Source organism: Haliotis asinina, chromosome 1 (genome assembly GCF_037392515.1).
Source record: "Haliotis asinina isolate JCU_RB_2024 chromosome 1, JCU_Hal_asi_v2, whole genome shotgun sequence".
In the NCBI taxonomy this organism is placed as follows: domain Eukaryota; kingdom Metazoa; phylum Mollusca; class Gastropoda; order Lepetellida; family Haliotidae; genus Haliotis; species Haliotis asinina.
In genome coordinates this window covers 103,295,156-103,305,765 of record NC_090280.1, presented here as the reverse complement: position 1 = coordinate 103,305,765, position 10,610 = coordinate 103,295,156, and the positions used below count along the sequence as shown (strand labels likewise).

At 38.8% G+C, this 10,610-nt stretch overlaps 1 protein-coding gene across 6 annotated transcripts in view; it reads left to right on the top strand.

The window, feature by feature from the left end:
- Positions 1-10,610, top strand: part of LOC137257380 (helicase domino-like) — a 78,686-nt gene that overhangs the window by 981 nt on the left and 67,095 nt on the right. For 4 of the 6 annotated variants that reach the window (XM_067794736.1, XM_067794728.1, XM_067794722.1 and 1 more), the window contains exons 2-5: positions 5,891-6,102; positions 8,135-8,344; positions 9,067-9,776; positions 10,051-10,261. In XM_067794736.1, the coding sequence (XP_067650837.1) occupies positions 5,904-6,102; positions 8,135-8,344; positions 9,067-9,776; positions 10,051-10,261 (1,330 nt within the window). In that variant the 5' untranslated portion in view covers positions 5,891-5,903. The remainder of the gene's footprint in view (positions 1-5,890; positions 6,103-8,134; positions 8,345-9,066; positions 9,777-10,050; positions 10,262-10,610) is intronic. The other 2 variants (XM_067794751.1, XM_067794743.1) reach the window with 1 other exon arrangement.

Here is a 10,610-nt window from a genome sequence, read left to right as displayed (position 1 = left end):
GGACTGAGAAAGATAACTTATTGTTCTTGGTAATTTGTTTACATAGTTGTCCTCCCTCGACTGGGCAATGTATTCAGAAAGATAACTTTTGATAGACTGCACCTCATTCCTCCAACTGGTTGTTTCCTTCTAACCACTGGAACAGCCTTAGTCAAATCTATCATGGTCTACACTTCTCAGTTGGCTTTTAGACATATACTGGAGATTTTTGTTGATGTATTCTGCACAGCCAACTAGGCATGGAAAATTGAGGGAGAATCTGAGATGTGAGATGGAATTTGGGGATAACACAGCAACTTCCAAGTTTTTACCCGTACCTCTTGGTTATATTTTAACTGATAGATTTCATAGTATACTAGAGCTATCAGACCAAAAACTTGTTTGATTCCAGACAAATGATTAGGATTTCTACTTTGAATGTAGCCAGTGTCATGATCTGAGATGACACTATTGACAGTACATTATTGACAAGTCAGTTTTCCAGCATTTGACAGTAGACATTTTCATACAGGGTAACATGGCTCCAGATGATCTTTTTACATCAGCAGCACATACTTCTTAATTTTGCAATATAAGAAAAGGGGTACTGAAAAAACATTCAAGTGCATTTAGAGTGGTGATTCTAATTTAATGGTGTATCAGTATTCTTGTGTTTCGATTCATTTATGCCCCACAACATCACTACTGTAATTTGTAAACAGGTCAGTAAGCAATAGAACAATACTTCTTCTGATAAATAGTATGTCTGTAAAAGATTCTGAGGAGATCTTGCGCCATTGCTGTGGTGCGTATCTGGTACGTTTTCTGATTTCTTTTCTACAGCATTGTGCATATTTTTTATCTGTACTCTGATACAGCACTTAACTGGAGCCCTGAGCAAAGTTGGAAAATAGTTTAACAGAAATTTGACAGAAAGAGTCCATTTGTCTTTAAAGTAGTCACAGAAATGAAAGGAAGATGTTGTTTTATGCCCCTGCCATAAATGTCGTCTGGACGAAACAGGTAATAAACTCTATCCACTTCTTCACAATAAAAACTCTGTGGAATTCAGTGAACTTCTACATGGGCTTTCTTGTGACTCCAGTGGTGTGCTTCTCATATTTTGTTGTTGCATTTATTGGTTTTTTTTTTTTTTTTTTTTTTTTTTTGTTGTTGTTTGTTTGGTTTTTTTTGGTGGTAATTTAGAAATTTAGAGACATTTGAACAAACTCAACAAAGGTACATTTTGCTGAATATAGTAGGGGGTGATGGGGGTTGTATGTTATCCTCTTCTAAAGAACTGCTTTATGGAATTCAATGAACATACACATGGGCTTTCTTGGGACTGACGGCATGCATCTCATTTTTTATTTTTGTATTTTATTGGTTTATTAATAAGTTAAGAGACATTTGAACTTGGGTACATTTTGCATAGTGTAATAGGAGTTGAAGGGGAGGTTTATGTTATTCACTTCTCAAAATACAAATTATTTAGATTATGCATGTGCTTTATAGGGACTCTAAAGGTGTGCGTCTCATATTTTGATTTTGTGTTCTAATTATCTTTTTCAATTTTAATGCTGTTTGAACTAAAATAAATTTGATTGAATTCTGAAACTATCGTTACAGGGGAGGTGTATGTTAACCACTTCTCCTCAAAAACTACTTTATGGAATTCATTTAGATTACACATGTGCCTTTGTAGGGACTCTAAAGGTGTGCATCTCACGTTTTGATTTTGTATTTTATTTATTTTTCCAATTTTAACGCAGTTGGAACTAAATAAATTTTGTTTAATTTCTCTCTATATAGTGTTTTAGGGGATGAAGTCTATCCACTTCTCCACAAGAGCTGCTCAACAGAATTGATTGAGTTTTTTAATGTGTTTCATTGAACCTCGAAAGGTGTGCATCTCGTACCTTGTTATCCAATTTCTAAATTTGGTCACTTCAACAGATGTTGATACCATACAACAGGGTGTGTAGTCTATCCTCAAAAAACCACTGCACAAAACTCATTCAGCTCATGTGTCTTTTATAGTGACTTTAAAGGTGTGTATCTCATATTTTGTTGTTGTATTCTGTAGGTTTTGTATGGTTAGAGATTTGAACTTAGATCAGTTTTGTGGAATTTCTCTCTGATGATAGTGAAATAGGGGTTTAAGTCTATCCACTTCTCCACGAAAACTGCTAAATGGAATGGATTAAGCTTATGCATGTGTTCCATCAGTGTCCTCCCCTTATGCAGGCAGGCAGTTCACAGACACCTTACAACATTTACAGTTCAGTGAACAGGATAGCAACTACCTGTTACACATGATAATGGAATAGTCAAAATAAAAACAAGGAAAATATCTAATATATATTTGATAACAAGCATATAATGTTTTTCAAATAACAATGCATAGTAGTAGCACATGAATGGATACATTAAACTTTTACATAGTAATATTTCATCTTTATTTATGGATCTAATTTATGCTTATTTATGGCAAGTCCATTAAAGTTCAACCCATGCTTGCCATAAAAGGTGACTATGCTTGTCGTAAGAGGCAACTGACGGGATCAGGTGGTCAGGCTTGCTGACTTGGTTAGCATATGTCATCAGTTCCCAATTGCGCAGATCGGTGCTCATGTTGTTGATCACTGGATTGTCTAGTCCAGACTCGATTATTTACAGACCGCCGCCATATAGCTAGAATATTGCTGAGTGCGGCGTAAAACTAAACTCACTCACTCCAATAAAGTTCATGTCTTGCCAGACAAGTTTCATGAGGTTGGTGACCGCATCAAGGTAATCAACTCAATTAGAGTCTACTCGTAGCGACTTGGTGTGTCTTTGAGCCTCAGATCCTGTCCACAGAGATCTCTCTATAGACATGCTTGCAACTTGGAGGATTATTCCCAAAGTTGAGTTGTCTCGATTACTTCCACAAAGCGAAATATTTTGGGGTGACGGTGTGGAAGGGATCTGTTCATCTGAAAGTGAAAACCGACCAAGTTGTTGTTGGTCCTTGGTACAAGAGTGTTGTGATGGTTCCAAAGTGACAGTAGGAATCGGGCATCATAGTCTACCCATGTGAAGTCCCGAATGTGGTCACAGGACATCCATGTCCGTGGACACAATTTTGTCTTGTTTTACTTGTGTTCAGTGTAGGTACAAAAGAAAATATGAGATTTTTTTGGACAAGTTGACTCGTAATACAAATACAGGGTTCTTGATAAATTTTGTTTTACATGGTATGAAACTTGAACTCAATCAGCATGTGTGAACAGTCTAAGTAAATGTAGTCTCAGTGCCTTGATACACTCCACTACCGAGTCTAACAAAACTTAGTAGGAAGGTAACTTTCGAGTGACTTATGACCATCCAATCAAACACAAGAAGGGCGAACAGATTAAACCAATCAGACTAGGGTTTGGCGACACTTTAAAAAATCACTTGTCACCGACACTGATCCTTCAATAAACGAAAATCCACATAAAACACAGGTATTTTACCTGCAGTATATATGCGTGGGGCTTTCTGATGACATGGTTACCATTAGCTAATAATTTTGCAAACTGACATCCTCGAATGTTGTCAAAAATGCTGTTGTCAGCGACTGTTACTCACTGTTGATGGTATTGTAGGGTGTTCCATATGCATTACCGTATAGCAGTTGTATGGAAAAGGACATTCAGAATCATTTGGGTACAAACCTTTCCAAGGTAAAAGTTTAAAAGGTAAGTGCGAATGTCCACTTTCACATTTGGTAAGTTGTGTTCTGATTAGTCAGTCTCAAAGGTTACCTGACACAACCTCCTAAATTTTGTTACGTTCAATAGTGGAATGTAACAAAATGTACGGAGAAAAGTTGACTGTGTGTGAAAATTACATTGCTTGTTGAAAGATGTTACATTGTGGCATGCCAACTGTTTGTTGCAAGATTGTAGTTTCTGGTTGGGAATATTTGGAAGCTACCTATTCACCACTACCTTGTTTCGGTAATCCAGCCATCGAAGTGCACCTTCAAACCATGCCAGAATACCTGGAATGAATATAGTATGCCCTTCAACAGTATTGATCAGATGATTGTTTTCACTAAACTTTACCCAATGTAGTCACTAAGCCCTGAGTGTTTGAAAGGTAATCCTAGAAAGTATGTAACAGTAACCAGAGAAGTTAGAGAACCTTAAATTTCACCCTAAATACTGAGGACATGACCAATTATTACGCATTGTTTTAGGATAGTCAAGACTGTGTTATAAAACCATTTCTAATATTGATGCTTATTTGTTATTGTAATGAAAGGGGCTGTCTTCATTGATTCATCACCTAACTGGTTTGAGATCATTTCAACTTGTAATTCAGACTGATTTTAATCAAAATATTGGAGTATTTAGTCATGGGACATTGTCCATTAATTACTAAACTTGTGCAAATTAAACTTTAATTGCTGTGTTTAGAAAAGTAGCATAATGGAAAAACTTAAATACGTAATGTGTTTGTGTCATGGTTCATAATTTTAAGGTGAAAGCAGGGATTTGGGTAGAGAACTTTGACAGTGGGCCATTTTCTGGATTAGTAACCATTTTCTAAATTTGGAATGGGTCACTGCCTTTGTATCAATAGTATACTTCAAAATTTTGGCGGTCCATTTTTTATTCAAATGTGCAAAATGGCCCATGGTACCTGTCCTTCCCAATCCCTGTGAATGTAATCATTTGTTGACTTGATCTTGTTGAAATTCAGGTACAGTGCACTCTTAAATCGAACCAGTTTGGGACCAACTAAAAAATCCTAAGTAGGCAGCAGTCAGAGCACAGGCAAACTGTAGTGCAAGTGGAGTTGCACAGCATAGAGAATATGACCAGTCTTTTCATATGCGATTGTAGCGAGCAAAGGATGTCAACGCACTTTCCTCGCTTCGGTTCGAAAAGTGTTATTCGTGTCAAAATAAAATACTGCCACCATCAAAGGTACACTCCCATTTCCTCACTGGGTTGTGCTCTCAGATTTCCAACCCCATATTTAATAAATACTTGCGTGAAATATGTTTTATTATAGATTTTAAGTCATCATTCGTGGTATTCAGATCATTCTTTGCCTCCATTACCATTGTCTGCTTCCAGTTCAACGGAGTGAAGGAACAAGAATAAGCAGAAATTAAAAAGAAATACCATATTGCCTAAGTTATATCATGAACCTGTTGGAGTTTGTCTTAACTGTTGTTATTGTTAGAATTTTCGTAACATTTGTTCACACTAAAAAGCACTTCTGGCATAGTGGGCGAATGAAGCAGGGGAGGTAACTCTGTATGTGTTCCATATGGAATAATACCCTCCTGTTCCTTCAATGCGCTGAACTGGTAGGGGTAATAGAGGCGAATATACCATGAGCTGTGCTTACAATGTTAAATAAAACATATTTCACGTGGGTAATTATTAAATATGGGGTTGGAATCTGAGAGTACAACAAATGGGAGTGTAACTTTGATGGTGGCAATATTTCATTTTGACCTGAAAAATACTTTCCAAACCAAAGCGAGGGAAGTGCACTGCCAACCTTCACTCGCATATTCTCTATGCTGTGCACCCAGATTTATGCTACACTTTACCTTTGGTCAGTTACACAGAAATTTCCCCTATTGATGCCTGAAGGCTCGAATTATTCTGTGGTCATGAGGTTGGGGAATTGGCGTTGGCTGGAGGATATTTTACTCTAACATTGCTGATTAGTTCAAAATCAATTTAGATCACTTTTTTTTTACAGTTAAACGATACATGCATTAATTATTGTGCGTGCAAAAGTGAGAAATGTGTTGTTTATTCAAAGTTCACCAGCGAAGCGGCCATGATTTCCACTCACCTGTATCTGATGGGTGGTGTCTTTTGTGTGTATTGTATAATAGTTTGGTTTGGTTTTCCAGGAAGAGGGAAAGCATGCAGAGAGGTGATGTGAATGAGGCCCTAAGACAGCAACATACAGCAAGTGGAGGTGGAGATGCAGCAACAGCAACAACTGCTACCCCAGCAGCCCAGCAGAATGTGGGAGTTTCTCCAGGGACATTGCCCCAAACTCAGTATGCCCTCGCTACTCAGCTCCAGGCCCTGGCCGGCCAGTCATCACCTGCCACTATTGGTAAGTACCAACACCTCACAATCCCATGTGAGATTTTCTCTCATATCTTTTTGATCCCTGCATAGGAGATACTGAAAACTGCTGAATGCTGCAATAATTGTTGGTCTGGGGATATGGACTGATGATGAGACGGTTATGGGTGTCCTTATCTTTTCTACATGTAGCTGAAAACTGTTAGTTTTTAATTCATTTCAAGGATTTTAAACTTTCTTCCTAATTAGAGGCCTTGAGCTACCCATGCTTGCCATAAAAGGCGACTATGCTTGTCGTAAGAGGCGACTAGCAGGATCGGGCGGTCAGACTCACTGACTTGGTTGACACATGTCATTGGTTCCCAATTGCGCAGATCGATGTTCATGCTGTTGATCACTGGATTGTCTGGTCCAAACTTGATTATTTGCAGACCGCCGCTATATAGCTGGAATATTGCTGAGTGTGGCGTAAAACTACGCTCTCCCGCTCACCCTAATTAGAATTTTGCATTAAATGTTGCAGCCTAGTTGATGTGAGTTGTATTCTGCTGACAGCTGCACCCAACATTCTTAAAAAGTCTGCTTGCTTTAAATTGTATTGAATGCACTGTTAAATTTCAATGTTAGCAATGCCCTCACTAATTCAGCTGTTTTTAAGAAGACAGTCTTTTATAACAAATTTTAACACTATTAAGTCCCAATTTTGAACCAAATATATTAGTAGCGCTTGGTTTGCTAATTTGTAGAGATGACCGTTCAGTCTTATCTTGTCTTAAATTGAAGTTGTTCCATATTTTGCATTAGAAATAACTGTTTCTTTTAACATCTTTGAATATTTGGCTTGTGGGATAGCGTTGTAACCCCAAAGTGTTTGTTCTTCACTTCAGTGACCAGGGTTGTATTCCTCATGTGGGCACAATGTGTGAAGCCTGTTTCTGGTGTTCCCCAACATAATATTGATAAAATATTGCTACAAGCAACAAAAAACTAAACTCAGTCACTCACTTTTTTAATGTTTATTTTGAGATTGAGATCATTGGAGGAGATATCTGACATCTCATTACATCAAAACTCCTTTGCATTACATTCCGGGGTTAAAAAATATGTTGAAAAGCCACTTGCCACAGGGCAAGTGACTTCAAGAAAGTACCTTGTCCTGACTAATATTCCACTTGCCCTATACCCGTGAAGGTCCCGAGGTAGAATAGGCCTTCAGCAACCCATGCTTGCCATAAAAGGTGACTATGCTTGTCGTAAGAGGCGACTAACGGGATCGGGTGGTCAGACTAGCTGACTTGGTTGACACATGTCATCGGTTCCCCATTGTGCAGATCTATGCTCATGTTGTTGATCACTGGATTGTCTGGTCCAGACTCGATTATTTACAGACCATCGCCATATAGCTGGAATATTGCTAAGTGCGACGTAAAACTAAACTCACTCACTCACTCCACTTGCCCTGATTTAATGACACAATGCGTGATGTTAATGTTTACTGAACTATTTGTCGAAGGGTGATAATTTTACGCTCAACCTGCTCTACTTTATTATTATTGTGAACTTTGGTAGCTTCATTATGAGCAGATATAAAATTAAATCCAAGATAATTTGCAGTTTGAAACCATAAGTGGAAATTATCTAGTAGTCCACGCACAAGTAAGATACCATTACTTGATTGCCTGAAATGAAAACTGACTTTTCCCGGGCATTGAGCAATGGGATTTTGGAACCCTGACATTGGTGCTCATGTTGTTGATCACTTGATTTTATGGTCCTGCAAAAAATGTTCATACTGTTGTCATGTTGCTGGAATATTACTGTGTGCAGTGTTCAGCAGGAAACAAACAGTAGGGAAATGCTATTGCCCATGTTCAACAAGGTTATATGCATGACTGGGGTTGAACTTAAGTGCAAGTATCATTAATCAAGAGTGCATGACTTTAGCATATAAACTATGACTTTTAAATAAAGGTTATAGCTCAGCAGGTTGCATTTTTCAAGCAGTGAAATATGGATTTATTTCAAAACATGAGCGACCACTGCATGTGTTTCTGTTCTAGGCCTTGTCCATAGTGTGCGAGGCCCAGTCACAGCGGCCTTCACCTTGACAGCTCAAGCTGCACCCTCGACCGGAGCACACCCTCAAACTGTTACCGTTTCCCAGGCAGCGCAGAGACTCCTAAGCCCTGTACAGAGCCTGGTCTCGGCTGCCACTCCAACCTACCAAGCAAGGACCATCAATGTTCTGCAGAGGCAGCTCAGCGGACAAGGTAAGTGCCATTTCTTTGTCACCTCTTAGTGAGGTCTTTATCTTGCTAAAACTGTATTTGTTACGTATATGTACAAGTGTAAATAGCCAGTTTGTCTGAGAAAAGAGACAGGGACAATATCATGATTTTTATCTACTTTGTCATTAGATCTTTCTGTGTCTTCAACACATTTGAACCGTTATGTGGCTCAGTGTTCCATTGCAATATAAGATGTTTCTTCAGTTACAAGAGCATGTAGCTCGGATTATGTTAGATTATCCCAATTATAATTAATGCACTTTGTCAGTATTTCACCCAAGGGACCCCAAAATCTTTTACTTACAATGCCTATCATGTAATTTTCACTTCTACAAGAATACCACAAATTTTCCCAAGGGACATCATGTATTTCATTCAGTGGTCATCTGCTGTTACCATAATACTAAATGCTTTTATATGCTTATTGTTGCATAAAAATTCATGCTTATTTGCACTCTTCACTCAACTTGTTAAGATATGTGTACTGTTCACTTGGCCATTGTTTCAGAAAGTTACCATGTGGACTATCAATATTTCTCTTTGTTTCCTTTGAACAAAATTTGAAAATAGAATCTGAGGAATAACTGGTTGTTGTATTGAAAATGGATGTATGTATGGATGTGCATGTGAATATTTTGAAGTATTGTTTGGTTCATGTAAAGATCTTTTGTCAGTTAGTCATGTGAGCATACCTGTACTTTCAGGTATTGTTGGTCTCTCAGCTGTACCTACTCAGGGCTTGCCTCAGAACTTGACTGCCTCCCTATCCCAACCCGGTATTGCCGTGGTAACCACCACCCAATCTTCTGATCCTCGGCAAGTCCAGCGCTCTGTGTCTTTCACTCCTGTTAGCACTGTTAGTGCATCTGGTGGCACCATCCACCACCATGGTCAGAGCCCTACACGGGGTGCCCCACTTGTCTCCAACCTCCCTCACAACATAATTAGTATGAACGTCAACCAAGCTGCACAAATTGTGCAGAGAAGAAGTAGCCAGGGGGCTGCTTCTAGCAACACAGGGACTCCAGTCACGGGACGGGTAGTGCTTGATACCCGACAACTCTTGTCCCACCCGCTGAGTCACATTACATCAACAGTAACAAGGCATGTGCAAAGCACAGGGCAGCCACCAAAGAAAAAAGCAAAATTGGAGGAACGACCACCAGCTACCCCTGAAATAGCTCAGCAAAGAAAGATGATACTTGATGCAAAGTATAAGGAAATGCTGGAGATCAAAGAAAACTATGTTGAACATTTGACAGAACTATTTTTCCTTCAGCATGGAAGGAATTTGATGGACTATCTAGCTTGGAAGAAAAGGCCAACCCCTCAACTTGTTGCATTCTTAAAAGCTGGGGCTTTAGACAGTGATGAGGAAGAGGAACACTTACAAGAAAAACGAATCAATGATGAGGTGATTCACTCACTCTATGAATCTCTTCTATTGTTTTATCGCAAGGCAGAATATGAACTTAAAATCCATCAGTTCTTTTCAGTAATCTCTTTAGATTCATCCCGTTTTGATTAAAGAAGTGATTTATGTCCATTAACTTTCAACCTGTTTCAGTGGCAAACTGCAGATTTGATTTTATAGAATTATTTAAAAATATTTGCTTATGTCAAAATATTTGGAATAGAAGTCATTGAGATGTAGGGTTGAGATCTTTGATAGAATGTTGTGGTTTCAGGTGAGAGTACTGACAAGTGCTGGGAGCAATGTTCCTCTTGCAACACCTGTTGCAATCTCAACAACACTTCCACCCTCTGTGTCAGCGTTGAGTCAACAAGGTATTAAAGTCTTTGCAGACCCTTCCTCCCAGAACACTAACATGAACCCCGGTAGTTTGGACAACTTCAACATTCAGGATTTCCTCAGACAGCTAACTGCATATGCAAAGGGTATTCGGGAATTTTTTCCTTCAAACATGATTTGCATGATGAGCTAAATATAGTGTCCATGTCCTGGTGTTAGCTGTGGAAGCAATAAAGTCTGTGCTTAAAATAATGCACTGAAATGTCACTTGTGGAAACTCGATTAGTAATTGTTGCATGTCCCACTGACCCGAACGTCACTGCCGTCTTAGTTGATTATTGCTGGGTTATGGGGACATTGCACAGCTCATGAACTTTCGTTTAAGTTTATCTCTTTCCTGGCTTTGCGTTGTCTACACTGCTTTCCTTGAAATGTAAATAAGGTTTCAAACAGACACCGCTTCAAAAATGCTTCAGTTGTTAAAAGCATGTCGTC